The 23,211-nt window shown below is 45.7% G+C and overlaps 1 protein-coding gene across 2 annotated transcripts in view; it reads left to right on the top strand.

Moving 5' to 3' along the window:
• The window catches only part of XDH (xanthine dehydrogenase), a 195,238-nt gene extending 182,124 nt beyond the window's left edge, over positions 1-13,114 (top strand). For both annotated transcript variants that reach the window (XM_073628291.1, XM_073628292.1), the window contains exons 35-36: positions 208-375; positions 12,856-13,114. In XM_073628291.1, the coding sequence (XP_073484392.1) occupies positions 208-375; positions 12,856-12,906 (219 nt within the window). In that variant the 3' untranslated portion in view covers positions 12,907-13,114. The remainder of the gene's footprint in view (positions 1-207; positions 376-12,855) is intronic.
• The last annotated feature ends 10,097 nt before the right edge of the window (positions 13,115-23,211 follow it).

Here is a 23,211-nt window from a genome sequence, read left to right as displayed (position 1 = left end):
GAGTTGATGTCTGGCCAGCAGTTTCCCAATGCCTTTTGGTAAATACCATGTGACCAATGAGGAGGCATTGCTCATGTGACCAGGACACATGGGATAGAGAATTTTCTCGATGAGAGGAAAAGTTACAACACTGAAAATGTATTCTTTAGATCTGCTTTAATTACATCCTATTGATTGAGTTGTTGCAATTTTTGTGTATAATTCCAGGCTGTCGGCGAGCCTCCACTTTTCTTGTCAGCCTCCATATTCTACGCCATTAAGGATGCCATCACCTCAGCCAGAACAGAATCTGGCATTACTGGGTCATTTAGACTGGACAGTCCAGCCACTCCGGAGAGAATACGAAATGCCTGCGTGGATCAATTCACCAAACTGGTATGAGAGTATTTGCAGCTCTACACAGTCCTGTAAACAGGAATGTGTCAGCAGAATCCTTCACTGCCTAAGCCTATTATCTTAATGGCTCGGGTGTAGACATTGTAACTTATGCCGCGTACACACGGTCGGACTTTCCGGCATACTTGGTCCGGCGGACCAGAGTGTGCCGGACAATCCGCCCGTGTGTGGGCGCCAGCGGACTTTTCCGGCGGACTTTTTCCCAAAAGCCCGCCGGACCTAGATTTGAAGAAAGTTTTAAATCTTTCCGCCGGACTCAGTTTCGGGCGGAAAGTCCGCTCGTGTGTGTGCTGGTCCGACGGAAAGCCCGCTCGTGTGTATGCTGGTCCGACGGACCAGATACGACACGAGGGCAGGGTATTGCATCTCGCGCTCGCTGCAATAGGAAAAACAAATTTTCCTATTGCGGCGAGCGCGGGGCATACCAGGCCCTTAGGTCTGGTATGGATTATAAAGGGAACCCCCTACACCGAAAAAACGGCGTGGGGTCCCCCCTAAAATCCATACCAGACCCCGATCCGAGCACGCAGCCTGGCCGGTCAGGAAAGGGGGTGGGGACGAGCGAGCGCCCCCCCCCCCCTCCTGAACCGTACCAGGCCACATGCCCTCAACATGGGGGGTGGGTGCTTTGGGGGAGGGGGGCCGCCCTGCGGGCCCCCCCCCACCCCAAAGCACCTTGTCCCCATGTTGATGAGGACAAGGGCCTCTTCCCGACAACCCTGGCCGTTGGTTGTCGGGGTCTGCGGGCGAGGGCTTATCGGAATCTGGGAGATCCCGGCCCCCCACCCTATGTGAATGAGTATGGGGTACATGGTACCCCTACCCATTCACCTAGGGAAAAAGTGTAAGTAATAAAACACACTACACAGGTTTTTAAAATATTTTATTAAACAGCTCCGGGGGGGGATCTTCCTCCGGCTTCGGGGGTCTTCTTCCGGCTTCGGGGGTCCCTCCGCTTCATCTTCTCCCGGCGTCCGGTTGGTTCTTCTCCGCTCTCTTCTCTCCAGTTCTTCGGCCGGCTCCTCTGCTGTCTTCAGGTAGCTCTCTTGCCAGCAGAGGTCCGGACTTCTTGTCTTCTTCTCTTCTCCAGATGTTGACACGACGCTCTCTCCGGCTGGACTGCTCTCCAAGGGCTGCGTTGTGACTTATATAGGCGGAGACCCCGCCCCCTTTTGATGTCACAGTCCCTGGGCATGCTGGGACTGTGACGTTTTAGGGGGCGTGGTCAACATCACCCAGTGACCACGCCCCCTAAAACGTCACAGTCCCAGCATGCCCAGGGACTGTGACATCAAAAGGGGGCGGGGTCTCCGCCTATATAAGTCACAACGCAGCCCTCGGAGAGCAGTCCAGCCGGAGAGAGCGTCGTGTCAACATCTGGAGAAGAGAAGAAGACAAGAAGTCCGGACCTCTGCTGGCAAGAGAGCTACCTGAAGACAGCAGAGGAGCCGGCCGAAGAACTGGAGAGAAGAGAGCGGAGAAGAACCAACCGGACGCCGGGAGAAGATGAAGCGGAGGGACCCCCGAAGCCGGAAGAAGACCCCCGAAGCCGGAGGAAGATCCCCCCACGGAGCTGTTTAATAAAATATTTTAAAAACCGGTGTAGTGTGTTTTATTACTTACACTTTTTCCCTAGGTGAATGGGTAGGGGTACCATGTACCCCATACTCATTCACATAGGGTGGGGGGCCGGGATCTGGGGGCCCCCTTATTAAAGGGGGCTCCCAGATTCCGATAAGCCCCCGCCCGCAGACCCCGACAACCAACGGCCAAGGTTGTCGGGAAGAGGCCCTTGACCTCATCAACATGGGGACAAGGTGCTTTGGGGTGGGGGGGGGGCCCGCAGGGCGGCCCCCCTCCTCCAAAGCACCCACCCCCCATGTTGAGGGCATGTGGCCTGGTACGGTTCAGGAGGGGTGGGGGCGCTCGCTCGTCCCCACCCCCTTTACTGACCGGCCAGGCTGCGTGCTCGGATCGGGGTCTGGTATGGATTTTAGGGGGGACCCCACGCCGTTTTTTCGGCGTAGGGGGTTCCCTTTATAATCCATACCAGACCTAAGGGCCTGGTATGCCCCGCGACGGGGCTCGCAAGGTGTCAATCTCGCCGATAAAAGCGGCAAGATTGACATCCTTTTCTAGTCCCGTCGCACCTGAGTCACGTTCAAAATGAACGGACTTGTCCGTGTGTGGGCAAGTCCGTTCATTCTGAAAGTCCGCCGGAACTCCGGCGAAAGTCCGTCGGAAAGACGGGCGGACTTAGCCCGCCGGAAAGTCCGGGCGTGTGTGGGCAAGTCCGTCCGTTTTAGAGTCCGGCGCACCTGGCGGACAAAGTCCGTCGGAAAGTGTGCCGGACCAAGTAGGATAGAAAGTCCGACCGTGTGTACGCGGCATTAGGATTGCTGATGTATGGGGTTTAAAAAATAACCAGACTACACCGTTCAACCCAGCACTAAACAAATCATGGGAATATAGGCCGCACCTCCCCCCCGAATACCTGAACAATACCACTTAATTAATTAAAGACACTCAACAACTTCGTTTGGCATATAATTGGCCGCGGCACGTTTATTGGTGTAATAATAAATAAATTAACATCATTTTAATCATTTTTATTAATTCATAAAAACTCTCAACTTGCAAATAATAAATACAAAAACAGATTAGTCTTACAGGACTCGAGCAATACAGAATATCTTATAAACACAAGTCCCCCAAATGCCGGGCTTGTATTAACAAGGCCAGCCTACCCCACAACCACGGCCAATTCAATGCTATTTTGTAAACCAATGTTAAAAATATCTAAACCTATGTCAGATAGATGAACTCTATCTGCCCTATACTCGAGCAATACAGAATATCTTATAAACACAAGCCCCCCCCTTCAAATATAAAGGGTGACAAACCACATATACATGCTCGCGACAAGGGGGGGGGGGGGGGGTTGGGAGCTTGTTGCTGACCCTTTCTGGAATGTTCTAATGGGTCATGTGACCCTCTAGAACAGTGGTTCTCAACCTTACTAGTGCCGTGACCCCTTGATAAAATTTCGCAAGTTGTGGGGACTAACAGTAAAATTATTTTCGTAGCATGGGTTGTCAGCACCCAAGGCAAGACAAGTAATTTGCGCCCCTAACCCATGGACATTTAGCTCTCCCTGAGTTCCTTCCACTCGTACAGTATTAAAACCCCTTATGGTATAATTTATGTACTACTCTTTCTCTTTGTTCTCCTTTCTTTCCCTTTTATCTCTCTCTACCCTCATTTCTTGTTTTTTTTCCCATCCCTCTCTCTAGCCATCTTTCTTGCTCTTTCTCTTGTTCTTTCTCTCCCTTTTTCTTTGTTCCTCCCCCTCTTTTCCTCCCCCTCCCCTATTTTTTTTCTCCCCCTTCCATGTAATCTCTATTTTTATTCCTTCTATTACTCCTTGGTGGGGGGTGGGGGGAATGGGATGAGTGGCAGTGCTGGTGGGGGGAATGGGATAAGTGGCAGTGCTGGTGGGGGGTGGAATCAGTGGCAGTGCTAGGGGAGGTTCTGATCAGCCAACTTTGATCAAGGTCATCTGCTGATCTGAGAACTGTAGTGGGGACTTTTAATCACAGGTAGTGTTACTCAATGTGTCTCCGGCTTCACTGTGTCTCCGACTTTGGGGTGTCTCGCAGCAGTGACACCTATGCCTAAATCAGGAGATAGGGTCTCCTTCAACCCCTCCCACTTCACATTCCTCACCAGTCAGCTAACCTCTAGTCTCTGCCCCCAGCCATGCCTTGAACAGAATGGGTGGCTGCAAAGAGGCTGAGTGGGCAGCTGTGGGCTCCAGGAACAGCCCAGCTGGGCGGCCATGAAAAGGCTGGGAAAGCGGTGTGGGGCCGGGCTTCAAAAACAGCCCAGAATTCGGTGACCCCCTGGCAAATCGTCATTCAACCCCCAGGTTGAGAACCAGTGCTCTAGAACATTCCCAGCGGTTATGTGATGGTCCCGCAGTACTGCAGCATCACATGACCCCGTTTTATCTCTCTTTTTTTTATGTTTTATTTATTTATGTCTTATTTAAAACTACACATGCGGGAAGGGGGGCGGCCACATGCCCATGCTGACGGGCTCAAATCATTAAACCCTTTTTCAGTCCATGGGAATGTAGACACTCAACAACTTTGTTTGGCATATAATTGGCTGCGGCACGTTTATTGGTGTAATAATAAATAAATTAACATAATTTTAATCTGCCCCATACAAACCCGCAAAACCTCCCTCCAGATCCCTATGTCTATAGGAAAAACCTCCAATAAGTGGCATAAATTTTTCCATACATCTATTTACCCGACGCCTAATTTTCTCCAATTGTTTAAATGGGCATCCTATAGCCATAACAGCCTTGGAACTATTTCAGAAAAAATGATTGTGGTATTCGGGGAAGCTAATTTAAATCGATGAAGGTCACTCGAAATTCCTCAGAATCCAACAATAGATTGGGTGTATAGCACCTCTTCCTGGCTCTTTTGTTAGCCCAAAAAATAAATGAGTGACCCAGGATCCAAATGCATCTTCTACCACCTATAAAATTAAAGAGAGAGATCAGGTATGACATACAATTGAAATCGGCGAGAATCCCACCTGCCCGGTTTTTTAATAATGGCATCTTCAAGGCCCATCCTTGCAGCTTTGATCGCCGCACCAATTCTAAAAGAATGGGACGTAAAATTAAGTAGATGTAAACGTAACTTCCTCAATCATTTCTTCAGGACACTCTTTAATTGGTATCTAGTGAGGGGGGGATTCGTCTAAATGAACCAAAAAGGGGCCCTCACAAAAAGGCCTTATTAACATGTAATCATTTACGATCTCCACAACTATAAAGGGAGATCCGCATGCCTTTACCTGCGGAATACGTTTTAGAACTAGGAATAAATATATTTACCTTGTTGTGGTGATTGGGGAGAAGTAGAGAGGAGTTGGCGGCTGTATGCGATGTAAATCCTGAGCGGGTGTCATGTATGCGGCCAGGAGGGAAGCAATCATTTCCAAAGTTTTGACAAGACTGTATCCAGGACACGTTTCTAGCCCTGCCAGTGTCAGACAGCCAAATAGCAAATCTGAAATCGTCACTCAGGTACAAAGAACTGGAGAAATACATTCAGAGGTTGCACAGCCCCCAGCACTATCTTCAGCAGGTTTATGATGACTACATGCCTGAAAGCCATAACTCTGAAGTGATCATTGGGAGTTGTGTATATATATGAAGGAAGTTACACGGAGGTTGATGTCTGACGAGGGGTTCCAGTTGGCTGGATTCGCTGGATGCTATTGAGAGATAACAATTCATGCCTAATCCTTATTACCTTCTGGTAAGCAGACTACATTATCACGTGGTGACGAGTGACTTCTCTACATCTTCACACTATATTTGGTGGTTGGATTCCTCCCACTCTTCAGATTTCTTTTTGAACTGTGTTTTTTTAGCGCCGCAATAATTTTTAATACATCTGAATGATGCCTGAAGCTACAGGCATCATTCAGATATCCTAATTTTCAGCCGGCGATTCCCTACACCATAAGAACAATCATAGCGGCTGTTCAGCCGCTTGATCGTTCTTGCAGGCGGCGAGAGGAGACGTTCCCCCTCCCGCCGCCCTCCGGTGCTTCTACCGACTCACTGCTGCCATCAGTGAGACAGTAGAACGGATCCGCCGGCCCCGGATGTTTACCATAGAGATTTCCAGCGGACCAGATGGTGGCCAGAGTCTCTATGATCGTTCAGATGTTATGACGTCACGCCCGGCCTCTGCATTCAAACAAACGGTGCCGCCTTGGCTGGGAATCGTTTTCTTTTTTTTTGTTTTTTTATTTTTTTATTTCAGGCTTCCCAGCCTACAGGTGAGATGTGGGGTCTTATTGACCCCATATCTCACTGTAAAGAGGACCTGTCATGTCATATTCCTATTACAAGTGATGTTTACGTTCCTTGTAATAGGAATAAAAGTGATCAATTTTTTTTTTTTTTTTAAAGTGTCAAACTAAAAAAAATAAAAGTAAAATTAACAATAATTTTTTTTTTTTTTTTAAAAGCGCCCCTGTCCCCCTGTACGTAAGTCCTGCCCACATATTAAAATGGTTTTCAAACCACACATGTGAGGTATCGCTGCGATAGGTAGAGCGAGAGCAATAATTCTAGCCCTAGACCTCCTCTGTAACTTAAAACATGTAACCAGTAAAAATTTTTTTAAAATTAAAAAGTCTGGCGCCATTCTTCGAGCATGTGCAATTTTGATGCGTGACATGTTAGGTATTTAATTACTTGGGTTAACTTCATCTTTCACATTATGTAAAAAAATTGGGCTAACTTTATTGTTTTGTTTTTTTTTTTTAAAAAACGCCTGGGTAAAATTGCTGTGCAAATACCGTGCGAGATAAAAAGTTGCAACGACCGCCATTGTATTCTCTAGGGTCTCTGCTAAAAAACATATATAATGTTCGAGGGTTCTATGTAATTTTCTGTAGGAGAGAAATGTCAGAATTGGCCTGGGTGCAAGGGATTAATTCAATCAGCTAACCTGTTAATGGATTCCATTGTTATTTAAAACTTGTGATAACTCACCCTGACCGCTAGATGTCGCTGGTGTGTTAGTGTGTCCTGGTGTGTCCTCAGGGGACGCACGCTCGTAACGAATCGTAGGGCTACACGAGGTACGAGTGACGCATTGTGTACAGAGGAGTGGCCATCTTGTTGGTAGGAAGCGCTGGACGCTTTCCTTTTTTGCTCATGCATATTTTTATTTATTTAATGTGAGTTGTAACCCTAACCTTTTGTCCAATAAATTTCCATTCTTTATGGATGTTTGCGCAATGAGATTATTTTTATATCCCCTCATATGTAACCACTGAGTTGTATCTGTGGAGTTCATCTCCCGGCCGGGGGTTGGAAAAATACAGCCATCCTTGTCTCTGGTGGGTCTGTGAATGAGGATTCCTTGCACAATGAGAGGACCTCATTGATGAATAAGAATTGTGGAACTGGCTCTTCAGACGTTTGCTCAATGTGTATATCCTATACACTGGCGGTAAGAGGCAGTCTTATTGGGTGTCGGTGACGGTTCTCCTATTTTTCTATCTTATTGGAGGTCTTTGGATGGACTGCAATATTTCATTTATGGACTGTATTTCTTATACATCTGCTCTATTGCCACTATGATTTAGCGCTACACCTATACCTGCCAGTGCCCATCAATTGCCACCACTGTGCCATCAAACGCAGCCACTGTACCATCAATCGCAGCCACTGTGCCATCAAACGCAGCCACTGTACCATCAATCGCAGCCACTGTGCCCATCAAATGCAGCCACTGTGCCATCAAACGCAGCCACTGTACCAGCAATCACAGCCACTGTGCCCATCAAACGCAGGTACTGTACCATCAAACGCAGCCACTGTGCCCATCAATTGCCACCACTGTACTATCAAACGCAGCCACTGTGCCATCAAACGCAGCCACTGTGCCCATCAATTGGTTCCACTGTGCCATCAAACGCAGCCACTGTGCCCATCAATTGCCACCACTGTACCATCAAACACAGCCACTGTGCTATCAAACACAGCCACTGTGCCCATCAATTGCCGCCACTGTGCCATCAAACGCAGCCACTGTGCCATCAAACGCAGCAATTGTGCCCATCAATTGCAGCCACTGTGCCATCAAACGCAGCCACTGTGCCATCAAACGCAGCCATTGTGCCCATCAATTGCTGCCACTGTACCATCAAACGCAGCCACTGTGTCCATCAATTGCCACCACTGTACCATCAAACACAGCCACTGTGCTATCAAACACAGCCACTGTGCCCATCAATTGCCGCCACTGTGCCATCAAACGCAGCCACTGTGCCCATCAAATGCAGCCACTGTGCCATCAAACGCAGCCATTGTGCCCATCAATTGCAGCCACTGTGCCATCAAGCACAGCCACTGTGCCATCAAACGCAGCCACTGTGCCCACCAATTGCCGCCACTGTGCCATCAACCGCAGCCACTGTGCCATCAAGCGCAGCCACTGTGCCATATAAAACGCTCTCACTGTGCCATCAAATGCTGCCACTGTGCCCCATCAAATGCTCCCACTGTGCCATATCAAATGCTGCCAGTGTGCCATATCAAATTCTGCCAGTGTGCCCCCCGCCCGCTGTCTGCACTTACCCTGTCTCGGTGGGACAGCTCCTCGATGTCCTTGAAGTCTTCTCCCGTCCTCTCTTCCCGTCCTCTGCTATGATTGGATGCCTGATAGGCATCCAATCACAGCTTCAATCACTTCAGCCAATCAGGTGATGGGTAACAGATCTGAGCACCTGATTGGCAGAGAGGCAGTTTAGTGTTAGGAAAGCGAATATTCATTTGCTTTTCTAACACAGCTGAGTGACCTGCGAGCACCCAGCATGGCGCTCGCAGGTCACCATTTTTGACGCCTATTAGAGCCTATGGCTCTAATCAGGTGCTTCACACCCCCCCCCCCCCCCCCCCCAGCTGCTGTAATTTAGGTGCCCGTAAAGAGGCCGGACACCTGAATAGGGGTGGCAGCGGCGGCCATAGATAGATTCATGCAATGAATCATTGTATTCTCTAGGGTCTCTGCTAAAAAAACATATATAATGTTCGGGGGTTCTATGTAATTTTCTGTAGGAGAGAAATGTCAGAATTGGCCTGGGTGGCAAGGGGTTAATGCAATCAGCTAACCTGTTAATGGATTCTATTATGTTATTTAAAACTTGTGATAACTCACCCTGACCGCTAGATGTCGCTGGTGTGTTAGCCTGTGTTGAGTAAGTCAGGTGTTGCTCACTAAAGCCTCCAGTGGACACAATAGGTATTTCTTGTTCACTTTGACTGGAATTACTTGCCTACCCAGACTAGCACTGGGCGGGATATGTTGAGTAAATATTCCTGCTGAAGTTGCCTCCTCCTCAGCCATCCTAATGGATGCTGGTTTAGTCGCCCGCCTACCTCTGCTCCTGGGCAGCGATAGGGATAATGCTCTCCTCCTCCGTCTTTTTTCCCTAAGGCTGGTTCTTCTATTTACCTCAGTATTAGCCGCAGTGTTGGTTGGTGCTCAAAATTTTTGGGGGGGCTCAAACAAACTGAAAAATTCTGAAAAAAAAAAAACCATCAATTGCAGCCTCACTGTACCATCAATCGCAGCCACTGTGCCCATCAATTGCCGCCACTGTGCCATCAAACGCAGCCACTGTACCATCAAACACAGCCACTGTGCCCATCAAATGCAGCCACTGTGCCCATCAATTGCTGCCACTGTACTATCAAACGCAGCCACTGTGCCCATCAATTGCCACCGCTGTACCATCAAATACAGCCACTGTGCTATCAAACACAGCCACTGTGCCCATCAAATGCAGCCACTGTGCCCATCAATTGCTGCCACTATATATCAAACGCAGCCACTGTGCCCATCAATTGCCACCGCTGTACCATCAAATACAGCCACTGTGCTATCAAACACAGCCACTGTGCCCATCAATTGCTGCCACTGTACTATCAAACGCAGCCACTGTGCCCATCAATTGCCACCACTGTACCATCAAATACAGCCACTGTGCTATCAAACACAGCCACTGTGCCCATCAATTGCAGCCACTGTGCCATCAAACGCAGCCACAGGGCCCATCAAACGCAGCCACTGTGCCATCAAACACAGCCACTGTGCCCATCAATTGCGGCCACTGTACCATCAAACACAGAAACTGTGCCCATCAATTGCCACCACTGTGCCATATCAAACGCAGAAACTGTGCCCATCAATTGCCGCCACTGTGCCATATCAAACGCAGAAACTGTGCCCATCAATTGCCGCCACTGTGACATATCAAACGCAGCCACTGTGCCATCAAATGCTGAAAGAGGCCGGACGCCTGAATAGGGGGTGGCAGCGGCGGCCATAGATAGATTGCTAGAGGGGGAGGCAGGAGAGGGGGGCGGCGCCCGTGCGCCCTTATGGACGCACCGCCACTGATTAGCCGCCTCTTCCAGAGGCGCCATACTGGCTTCCCCTTCCTCCAGAGAGGTATGCGGTCGTGACGGCGGGCCGCGCTGGTTCTGCCAGCGGATTTGAGGGCTGTGAGTCGCTGGCCTCCCTCTGCTTGGATGGCTGCTAGGTACCTCTAACGCCTCCCATACGTCCTTCTTGTACTTGCCTTTGCTGTTCCTCTTCCATTCCTCCCATCTCTAGGCACCACCGCAGCCATTCCTCTCCACCGATGTTCCCGGCCCGCTGAAGTGTCTCATAACTGTCTCTAGTGACACAGCCCCTCTGAGCTTGTTGCTGACTCTGACAAACTAGTGAGGAAATTCCCGCAGGGCCAGCTTTATATAATGAGCCCCTTTCTGGAATGTTCTAATGGGTCATGTGACCCTCTAGAACATTCCTAGCGGTCATGTGATGGTCCCGCAGTACTGCAGTGTCACATGATCCCGTTTTATCTCTTTTTTTCTTAAATTTTTAATTTAACCACTTCACATCCCACATATAGTCATATGACGTCCACAGGTGGGATCTCCCATCCTGGGCGGGCGTCATATGATGTCCTGGGCTTCCCGGGCCGTCTGGGGAGCGCGCGCCGCCGGTGGCGTTGGTGCGCCCCTGCGGTGTCATTCGGGACACGATGCGTGTGCCCAGCGGCCGTGATGTCCACCAGGCTCCTGCGATTGCCCGTTAACCGAGCAGGACTCTGGATCTGTGTGTGTAAACACATAGATCCAAATCCTGTCAGGTGAGAGGAGACCAATGGTGTGTTCCCAGTACAGAGGAACACCGAACGGTCTCCTCCCCTTGTGAGTCCCCGCCCCCTACAGTTAGAATCACTCCCTAGGACACACAGTTAACCCTTTGAGCGCCCCCTAGTATTAACCCCTTCCCTGCCAGTGACATTTATACAGTAATCAATGCATATGTATAGCACTGATCGCTGTATAAATGCCAATGGTTCCAAAATGGTGTCAAAAGTGTCCGATCCGTCCGCCGCAATGTCACAGTCACGATAAAAATTGCAGATCACTGCCAATACTAGTAAAAAAAAATAATAATAATAAAAATGCCATAAAACTATCCCCTATTTTGTAGACGCTATAACTTTTGCGCAAACCATTAAATATACGCTTATTGCAATTTTTTTTACCAAAAATATGTAGAAGAATTCAAATCGACCTAAACTGAGGAATTTTTTTTTTTTTTAAATTGGAATATTTTTTATAGCAAGAAGTAAAAAATATTGTGTTTTTTATCAAACTTGTCGCTCTTCTTTTGTTTATAGCGCAAAAAATAAAAACTGCAGAGGTGAAAAGAAAGCTCTATTTGTGGGGAAAAAATTATAAAAATTTCATTTGGGTACAGTGTTGCATGACCGCGCAATTGTCATTCAAAATGCGACAGCGCTGAAAACTGAAAATAGGCTGTCTGGCAGGGAAATGGATCTGATTTATTCCCCATCCGCAGCCTTAGATTGGACAAGAATAAGCAGCAGACTGATGAGCTCCTCTCTCTTACTTCGCTCTCATCTCCTATCAGCAGGCCCCTTTTAGCACATGAGCACTACAGCACAACCAATTGGCTTCATGTGCTGCTTCTTGTTCTCCTTTTCTGAACTCTGCACAGGGGATTGCAAAAGGCTTAAACCAAGTCGGATTAGGTGCTTATACTGCTTGCATAAAAAAAAACCTGTACGTCACTTTGAATTTGTCACCGTGCCGGTGCATGCACGCCCCCGCCACGTGCTCCATGAGCGCACCCACGGATCCCGCGGACTTGATGTCCACTGAGTGCCCGCGATCGTCTCATGGAGAGGCAGAACGGGGACATGCCTATGTAAACAAGGCATTTCCTCGTTCTGCCTTGTGACAGGACAGAGATCTACTGCTCCCTGTGATCGGGAGCAGTGATCACTGTCGTGTCACTTGTAGCCCACCCCCCCCCCCAGTTAGAATCACTCCCTAGGACACACCTAACCCCTTCATCGCACCCTAGTGGTTAACCCCCTTCACTGCCATTGTCATTTACATAGTAAGCAGTGCATTTTTATAGCACTGATCGCTGTATAAATGACAATGGTCCCAAAATAGTGTTAAAAGTGTCCGATCTGTCCGCCATAATGTCGCAGTCACGATAAAAATCGCAGATCGACGCCATTACTAATAAAAAAATAATAATAATAAAAATGCCATAAAACTATCCCCTATTTTGTAGACGCTATAACTTTCTCACAAACCAATCAATATACGCTTATTTCATTCAGAGATCCAAGTCTCAGAATAACCAAAAATTTGGCTAAATTTATATTCAGAGCAAAACGAATTGCACATGTCTAACCTTGATGTCATAATGAATGAACACTGGGATGATACTTATATATTGAATATATGAATACATTGTATGTGAAAGCATAATGCTTATGTTTTATTCCTCATAGTGTCCAGCACCAGAACCAGGAACGTTCAAACCATGGTCTGTGAGAGTATAACGGATCACCTTATCTCAGAATGGACTACAGGAATACATCTAGGGATTCCGCTGTTGGAAATCACCACTGGAATTTTTTTTCTGAATTTGTGAACATATTCTGTTATTTGGATGATAGCACTTAGAGAAACAATCACATAAGACAAGAAGACTAAATTTCGGTTTATGTTTAATCTGTGACTAATAAAGAATGGGATTTTGATGCTCAATGCTTTATTTAAAATTACTTGAATTGGATGTATATTCTATCTATTATTTATTTCAGCTGCCCTCCAGCCCACCACCAAGAAGCAGAGAGGAAGTATTGAGTGATAGCAGCCTGGTGGTCAATGAGTAAAATGAGCTGCAGGCCAGGGATGTTCGTGCTGAAAATTGCTCATGTACAGTATAGCATGTAAGGAATATATTAGAAGAGGGACTTCACATGAATCCTTAAAGTTAAAAAAGGCCTCTGTATCTGTCAGTAAAACTCCTGTGAGGAGGGAGTGGGGTGTGACTTAGCGGCACTGTGCGTGCGTGTGCATGGATGCGCACATCCCAGTTCGGGAGTGTACAGTGTCTCACAAAAGTGAGTACACCCCTCACATTTTTGTAAATATTTTATTATATCTTTTCATGTGACAACACCGAAGAAATGACACTTTGCTACAATGTAAAGTAGTGAGTGTACAGCTTGTATAACAGTGTAAATGTGCTGTCCCCTCAAAATAACTCAACACACAGCCATTAATGTCTAAACCACTGGCAGCAAAAGTGAGTACACCCCTAAGTGAAAATGTCCAAATTGGGCCCAAAGTGTCAATATTTTCTGTGGCCACCATTATTTTTCAGCACTGCCTTGAAGTGGTTGTAAACCCCGTTACACCACTTTTACCTACAGATAAGCCTATAACAAGGCTTATCTGTAAGTACCTTGAATATCTCCTAAACTTGCATAGTTTAGGAGATATTGAGTATATGCACTGCTGCCGACGTCATCAGCGCATGCGCACTGAAGAAACTGGCCGTTGGTGCCGTTTGCACATGCGCGGGAGTGACATCATCGCGGCTCCGGCCAATCACAGCTCTGGAGCCACGAACCCGGAAGTAACTCTGGTGGAAGATGTCTGTGCTGTACTTGGAGGGCCGATGCCGATCCAGGGCAAGGTAAGGTAAGTATTTCATAATGAGCTAGTATGCTAGTAATTCCGAGGCTCACAACCTCTTTAACCCTCTTGGGCATGGAGTTCACAGGTTGCCGCTGAAGTCCTCTTCCACTCCTCCATGATGACATCACAGAGCTGGTGGATGTTAGAGACCTTGCACTCCTCCACCTTCTGTTTGAGGATGTCCCACAGATGCTCAATAGGGTTTAGGTCTGGAGACATGCTTGGCAAGTCCATCCCCTTTACCCTCAGCTTCTTTAGTAAAGCAGTGGTCGTAACAGAGGTGTGTTTGGGGTCATTATCATGTTGGAATACTACCCTGCGGCCCAGTCTCCGAAGGGAGGGGCTCATGCTCCGCTTCAGTATGTCAAGGTATATGTTGACATTCATTGTTCCCTCAATGAACTGTAGCTCCCCAGTACCGGCAGCACTCATGTAGCCCCAGATCATGACACTTCCACCACAATGCTTGATTGTAGGCAAGACACACTTGCTGTACCCAAACAAAATTGACGCCCTTTTTTGCTTATGTACAGTATAGCATGCAGGGAATATATTTAAAGAGGGACTTCTCCTGAATCCTTAAAGTTGAAAAAGGCTTCTGTACAGTGCCTTGAAAAAGTATTCATACCTCTTGAAATTTTAAACATTTTGTCATGTTACAACTGTAACAAGGTCCCAGGTCTCCTCTAGTCTAATGAGAACCTTCAGAGCCCAAACCTGCTGACATCCTTCCATACAGAGTGGGTTGTGAGGCATAGTGGGTATAATGCAAGTTAGATTCACTTCTTGAATGCAAAGAGATTTTATTTCTCTTGAACATAACTTTGGGAGAGAGGGTTAGGACACCTTTAGGCAGTTGCAATGTTAATTTGGCAGACTCAAGACTTCTGCAGGAGGACAGCCATACAGGGAAAAGCATCCAGCAAGACACCACATCTGCATATGTAGGAATGCTGTCTCCTATGGCAACAGTCTTTACCAGTTTCTAACACAAAGTGTAACAGTTCCTTCACTTCCACTACAATCACTTCTTGTAGTTCTTCAACCCACTGAGCTCCCAGTCTCTCTCAGACTAGATAATTCACTGCCACTGAATCCCTTGAGATCCTCCAAACTTCACTGTAGTATCTTTCTCAAGCATCACCCCCACTTCTCTGCTGGGTCCCTAGCTTGGCACCCCAGATACTTCTCAAGCTTCACCCCACTGGCCTGCTCAGTCCCTGGTTTGACACACAAGGCTGCTCTGCAAGCGGCGCTTCACCTCCACTGGCTGGGTCCCTGGCTTAATACCCACTGAAGTTTCCCGATTTTTCACCGTCCCCGGTTGGTGAGAATTTTGCTCCGGTACTTGCTTCAGCGACTCACTGTGGTCCCTGGTAATAAGGTAGATGGACCCTTAGTGGCGACAGCTTCCCCTCTACCTCAGACCATGACAGGTTCTCTGGTCGGCAGAACCATCACTTCTGGTTGAACTGCAAGCCGCAATACCAACCCTGCTCTGCTCTCTTGCTTCTGGATAGGCCCTCAGACAACCTAGCAGCCAGATGTGCCCAAACCCTGACCTAGCAGCCCAGGCAACACAACACACGTCCACCCAGACAGCCGTCCAGGTGGCACAGAACACTGATCACCTGACTCCACCCAAATATATAGGTTCTCCCAGCAGGCCAAGGGATTTTACGAAACCCCTGCCCATTGGCTGAGATACCCCATATACTCATAATCTGTCCTTGCTTTGCCCTTGTCTTATCTAATTACACCAGGTACCCGGCCACCTAGCGGCAGAAGAGAGAAGTGCAGCAATTCTAGACTTAGGGTGAAATCAATTGATCCCTAACAATGAACCAAGGCAACTACACCTGGCAGGTAAATTTAGGAGCAACTCTGCCTAAACACCAGGGTGCAACACGACCAAACACGTATTTGTATTTTATTGGGATTTTATGTGATACACCAACACAAAGTGGCACATAATTGTAAAGTGGAAAGAAAATGATAAATGGTTGTCAACATTTTTTAAAAATAAACATCTGAAAAGAGTAGCGTGCATTTATATTCAGTCCCCGAGTCAATAGTTTGTAGAACAACCTTTTGCTGCATTTACAGCTGCAAGTCTTTTTAGGTATGTCTCTACCAACTTTGCACATCTAGATAGTGACATTTTTGCCCATTATTCTTTGCAAAATAGCTCAAGCTTTGTCAGATTGGATGAAGAGTGTCTGTAAACAGCAATTTTCAAGTCTTGCCACAGATACTCAATTGGATTTAGGTCTGGACTTTGACTGGGCCATTCTAACACATGAATATGCTTTAAACTAAACCATTCCATTGTAGCTCTGGCTGTATGTTTAGGGTCATTGTTCTGCTAGAAGGTGAACCTCCACCTCAGTCTCAAGTCTTTTGCAGACTCTAACAGGTTTTCTTCTAAGATCGCCCTGTATTTGGCTCCATCCGTCTTCCCATCAACTCTGATCAGCTTCCCTGTCTCTATTAAAAAAAACATCCCCACAACATGATGCTGCCACCACCATATTTCATGGTTGGGATGGTGTGTTCAGCATGATGTACAGTGTTAGTTTTCTGCCACACATAGCGTTTTGCTTTTAGGCCAAAAAACTTTAATTTTGACCTGACCGGAACACCTTCTCCTTCTTCCACATGTTTGTCATGTCCCTCACATGGCTTCTCACAAACGGGACTTCCTATGGCTTTCTTTCAAAAATGGCTTTCTTCTTGCCACTCGTCCATAAAGGACAGATTTGTGGAGCGCATGATTAATAGTTGTCCTGTGGACAGATTCTCCCACCTGAGCTGTGGATCTTTGCAGCTCCTCCAGAGTTACTATGGGCCTCTTGACGGCTTCTCTGAATAATTCTCTTCTTGCCCGGCCTGTCAGTTTAGGTGGACGGCCATGTCTTTGTAGGTTTGCAGTTGTGCCATACTCTTTCCATTTTTGGATGATGGATTGAACAGTGCTCAGTGAGATGTTCAAAGCTTGAGATATTTTTTTATAACCTAACCCTGCTTTAAACTTCTCCACAACTTTATCCCTGACATGTCTGGTGTGTTCCTAGGGCTTCGTGATGCTGTTGTTTAGTAATGTTTGCTAAAAAACCCCTGAGGGCTTTACAGAACAGCTGTATTTATACTGAAATTAGATTACACACAGGTGGACTCTATATACTAATTAGGTAACTTCTGAAGGCAATTGGTTTCACTATATTTTAGTTAGGGGTATCAGAGTAAAGGGGGCTGATTACAAATGCACGACACATATTTTAGATATTTATTTATAAAACATTTTGAAAACCATTTATCATTTCCTTCCACTTCACAATTATGTGCCACTTTGTGTTGGTCTATTACATACAATCCCAATAAAATAAATTTTATGTTTTTGGTTGTAACATGACAAGATGTGGAAAATTTCAAGGGGTATATATCTGTCAGTAAAACTCCTGTGAGGAGGGAGTGGGGTGTGGCTTACCGGCACTGTGCGTGTCTATGGATGCACACAGCCCAGTTCGAGAGTGTGCAGTATCTCACAATAGCGAGTACAGCTCTCACATTTTTGTAAATATTTTATTCTATCTTTTCATTTGACAACACTAAAGAAATGACACTTTGCTACAATGTAAAGTAGTGAGTGTACAGCTTGTATAACAGTGTAAATTTGCTGTCCCCTCAAAATAACTCAACACACAGCCATTAATGTCTAAACCGCTGGCAAAAAAAGTGAGTACGCCCCTAAGTGAAAATGTCCAAATTGGGACCAAAGTGTCAATATTTTGTGTGGCCACCATTATTTTCCAGCACTGCCTTAAAGCGGTTGTAAACCCTGTACACCACTCTTACCTACTACAGGTAAGCCTATAACAAGGCTTACCTGTAGGTACCTTGAATATGACTGTGCAAGTTTAGGAGATATTCAGCATATGCGCTGCTGCCGACATTGTCGGCGCATGCGCACTGAAGTAACTGGCCACGGGTGCCGTTTCTTCAGAAGTCGTGCCGTGACCGGCGGCTCCCGCACACATTCCAGTGATGTCATTGCGGCTCCGGCCAATCACAGCGCCAGAGGCGCGAACCCGGAAGTAACTCCGGTGGAAGATGTCCGTGCTGCTACCCTTAAAGTATAGACATGCTAACTTAAATAATTGTAAACAGTAGTGAGGGGGCGCTAGTGGTAAAGTGATGTGAACACAATTATAACAACAATATCATAAAATGACAACTAATCAATTTCATATACAATTGTAAAGTGCAACATGCTCAGTATTGTTATGAATTAAGTTAGATAATGAAACAGTCCTTTGTAAAGTCCATAAATTGTTCAGTGATGAGTTTGCCAAAGTGACATAAAAAACGCCTTCACTATATAGCAGTGAATTCTGCGGATACACCTGATGTGTTTGATTAAGATTTCCTACTCACCAGACGAATATGACCAACCACCTACAGACTGGATCATTTTCCTACTTAATGACCAGGCCATTTTTTGCGATACGGCACTGCGTCGCTTTAACGTACAATTGCGCGGTTGTGCGATGCTGTACCCTAACAAAATTGACATAGAGCTTTCTTTTGGTGGTATTTGATCACCTCTGCGGATTTATTTTTTGCGTTATAGGCAAAAAAATAGCGTCAATTTTGAAAAAAAAAAACAGTATTTTTTACTTTGTGCTATTGTGCTATAATAAATATCCCCCCAAAAAAATATAAAAAAAAAAAATTCTTCATCAGTTTAGGCCAATATATATTCTTCTACATATTTTTGGTAAAAAAAAATCGCAATAAGCATATATTGATTTGTTTGCACAAAAGTTATAGTGTCAACTAAATAGTTACATAGTAGGTGAGGTTGAAAAAAGACACAAGTCCATCAAGTCCAACCTATGTGTGTGATTATGTGTCAGTATTACATTACATATCCCTGTATATTGCGGTCATTCAGGTGATTATCTAATAGTTTCTTGAAGCTATCAATGCTCCCCGCTGAGACCACCGCCTGTGGAAGGGAATTCCACATCCTTGCCGCTCTTACAGTAAAGAACCCTCTACGTAGTTTAAGGTTAAACCTCTTTTCTTCTAATTGTAATGAGTGGCCACGAGTCTTATTAAACTCTCTTCTGCGAAAAAGTTTTATCCCTATTGTGGGGTCACCAGTACAGTATTTGTAAATTGAAATCATATCCCCTCTCAAGCGTCTCTTCTCCAGAGAGAATAAGTTCAGTGCTCGCAACCTTTCCTCATAACTAAGATCCTCCAGACCCTTTATTAGCTTTGTTGCCCTTCTTTGTACTCGCTCCATTTCCAGTACGTCCCTCCTGAGGACTGGTGCCCAGAACTGGACAGCATACTCCAGGTGCGGGCGGACCAGAGTCTTGTAGAGCGGGAGAATTATCGTTTTATCTCTGCAGTTGATCCCCCTTTTAATGCATGCCAATATTCTGTTTGCTTTATTAGCAGCAGCTTGGCATTGCATGCCATTGCTGAGCCTATCATCCACTAGGACCCCCAGGTCCTTTTCCATCCTAGATTCCCCCAGAGGTTCTCCCCCCAGTGTATAGATTGCATTCATATTTTTGCCACCCAAATGCATTATTTTACATTTTTCTACATTGAACCTCATTTGCCATGTAGTCGCCCACCCCATTAATTTGTTCAGGTCTTTTTGCAAGATTTCCACATCCTGCGGAGAAGTTATTGCCCTGCTTAGCTTAGTATCGTCTGCAAATACAGAGATTGAACTGTTTATCCCATCCTCCAGGTCGTTTATGAACAAATTAAATAGGATTGGTCCCAGCACAGAACCCTGGGGCACCCCACTACCCACCCCTGACCATTCTGAGTACTCCCCATTTATCACCACCCTCTGAACACGCCCTTGTAGCCAGTTTTCAATCCATGTACTCACCCTATGGTCCATGCCAACGCACCTTATTTTGTACAGTAAACGTTTATGGGGAACTGTGTCAAATGCTTTTGCAAAATCCAGATACACCACGTCTACGGGCCTTCCTTTATATAGATGGCAACTCACCTCCTCATAGAAGGTTAATAGATTGGTTTGGCAAGAACGATTCTTCATGAATCCATGCTGATTACTGCTAATGATATCATTCTTATTACTAAAATCTTGTATATAGTCCCTTATCATCCCCTCCAAGAGTTTACATACTATTGATGTTAGGCTAACTGGTCTGTAATTCCCAGGGATGTTTTTTGGGCCCTTTTTAAATATTGGTGCTACATTGGCTTTTCTCCAATCAGCTGGTACCATTCCAGTCAATAGACTGTCTGTAAAAATTAGGAACAACGGTCTGGCAATCACCTGACTGAGTTCCCTAAGTACCCTCGGATGCAAGCCATTTGGTCCCGGTGATTTATTAATGTTAAGTTTCTCAAGTCTAATTTTAATTCCGTCCTCTGTTAACCATGTAGGTGCTTCCTGTGTTGTGTCATGAGGATAAACACTGCAGTTTTGGTTACTGAAGCCCCCCGATTCACTCGTGAAGACTGAGGAGAAGAATAAATTCAATACCTTTGCCATCTCCCCATCCTTTGTAACCAGATGTCCTTCCTCATTCTTTATGGGGCCAATATGGTCTGTCCTCCCTTTTTTACTGTTTACATACTTAAAGAATTTCTTGGGATTTTTTTTTGCTCTCCTCCGCTATGTGTCTTTCATGTTCTATCTTAGCCAACCTAATTGCACCCTTACATTTCTTATTGCATTCTTTATAAATTCTGAATGCTGTGGATGATACCTCAACCTTGTATTTTTTGAAGGCCTTCTCCTTTGCTTTTATATGCATTTTTACATTGGAGTTAATCCATCCAGGATCTTTGTTCGCTCTTTTAAATTTATTACCCAATGGGATACATTGGCTAATGCCCTTATTTAATATGCTCTTAAAGCAAACCCATCTCTCCTCCGTATTCTTTGTTCCTAATATTTTATCCCAATTTATGCCTTTTAGCAAGGTTTGTAGTTTAGGGAAGTTGGCTCTTTTGAAATTCAAAATAGGGGATAGATTTATGGCATTTTTATTATTATTTTTTTTTTTTTACTAGTAATGGCGGTGATCTGCGATTTTTAGCGGGACTGTGACATTGCGGCGGACAGACCGTAAACTTTTGACACTTTTTTGGGACCATTGAAATTTATACAGCGATCAGTGCTATAAAAATGCACTGGCAGGGAAGGGGTTAACACTAGGGGGTGATCAAGGGGTTAAATGTGTTCCCTCGTGTGTTTCTAACTGTAGGGGGATGGGACTGACTGGAGGAGGAGACATATCACTGTTCCTAATAACTAGGAACAGCAGATCTGTCTCTCCTTCCCTGTCAGAACAGGGATGTGTGTGTTTACATAAACACATCCCCATTCTGGCTCTTGTGCCTGCTAACGTGAGTGGCTAATGGACATCACGGCCGCGGGCCACGTGCATTGGATCCCTCGCCGCGCAGCGGGCGCATGCGCCTGCTATTGCCCTTAAAGGTGCCGACATACACCTACGGCGATTTGCAGGATCGTGCCGACGTATAATGACGGCAGCTGGTCGGCAAGTGGTTAATTAAAAAGAAGGTCAAATAGTGCTTAGTAGATAGGATCTTTGAACTTGCTTGAATATCAATGGAGATATAACAGGATTTATATCCTCCTTTCCACCATTGTAACCCATTAAAAATAAGAGAAGGAAGGAACCATTGAGTAAAATTGTTTTAATAAAATAGGTAAAAACAAGTAACAGAATGCCTGCTTACATATTTGCATATTGCCATATTTGCCTTCTCCCGGCAATGAGGATAGCCTGCATGTATCACTAGGCAGGAACCATATACCGCCCGACTTGTGCTCGTGGGTCGGCGTGCGTTCCACTGCCGTGTGGAGATGAGAACGGGTAGTTCAGGACCCAGAAGTGACGTGACCGGAATGTGCCTCGACGTAGGTTTCATTTTACAACATTATCAGAAACCCCGACACAGTGGGGTTGATTTACTAAAGGCAAGGAGACTGTGCACTCTGCTAGTGCAGCTGCCCCAGAGCTTAGTAAATGAGCAGGAGCTCTGCTGACTTCCATTATCCAATCACGTGCAAGTAAAATGCTGTTTTTTTTTTTTTTTTTCATTTTCCTTGCACATGATTGGGTACTCCTTGCCAAGTGAAGATTTGCTTCATTTACTAAGCTCTGAAGCAACTGCTCTTGCAGAGGGCAACTGCACTTTGCAAAGTGCACAGTCTCTTTGCGTTTAGTAAACCTACCTCAGTGATCGCCGACACAACCGTGTCATTCATCCCCAGAGTTCTACAAGTACCGCCTTCCACCACAGCAGATAGTTTTGTAGTTCTCTCAATAAATTGCAAGGGTGCTGGTGAGCACTCTCATAGTCTATTGATTCTTCCAGGACTTTAGTAACTGTCTGTCTGTACAGGAGGAGAGTCTGCAGGAGTCTGACATTGCAACTGCGATCTGGTGATTATGGGTATAATGCTCTGCAGGTTCCTAATTAAAAAAGATAATAGATGCACATTTTTTGCAATATTTTTTTTTAAGTGAATTTAACCTGTAAAATGGATCTGCAGTTTCTGTGTTCTTCTTTCAGTGCCTTCCTGCACACCCAGTCCCCAGTCAAGTAAACAGTCAACTTTTGGTCACCACTCACCTCTACTGGAGAGCTGCCTACAGATAATCATTCCCTCTAAACTGATTTAAACCTGACTGAGAACACCTATTTCTTCATAAGATCCAGCACTCCACACTTTTCTTCTCTTTCCCAAGATTTTTATTTTGTGTTGCCATTAGGAAGATTTGTTCTCCTTATTTGACCTGGGGGCTGCTATCGTCAGGACTGAAAGTGATGAGAAAAATCAAAATTTTATTTTGTCAACAAAACTGAAATAGAGGGGAAATCTTCTAGTGTGCACATTTGCCCCTTTCCAAGTTTACCTCACTTTGGAGAGCTTTCTTTTGACTTCAGGTTGTGTTTAACCACTTCAATACCGGCCACTTTCCCCCCTTCCTGCCCAAGCCAGATTTCATCTTTCAGCGCTGTCGCTGTTTAAATGACAATTGTGCGGTCATACAACACTGTACCCAAACAAAATTTTTATCATTTTCTTCCCATAAATAGAGCTTTCTTTTGGTGGTATT

This window comes from Aquarana catesbeiana, linkage group LG04 (genome assembly GCF_042186555.1).
Source record: "Aquarana catesbeiana isolate 2022-GZ linkage group LG04, ASM4218655v1, whole genome shotgun sequence".
NCBI lineage: Eukaryota > Metazoa > Chordata > Amphibia > Anura > Ranidae > Aquarana > Aquarana catesbeiana.
Note: the sequence above shows the minus strand (reverse complement) of the source record. Positions and strands in the feature narration are given on the sequence as shown.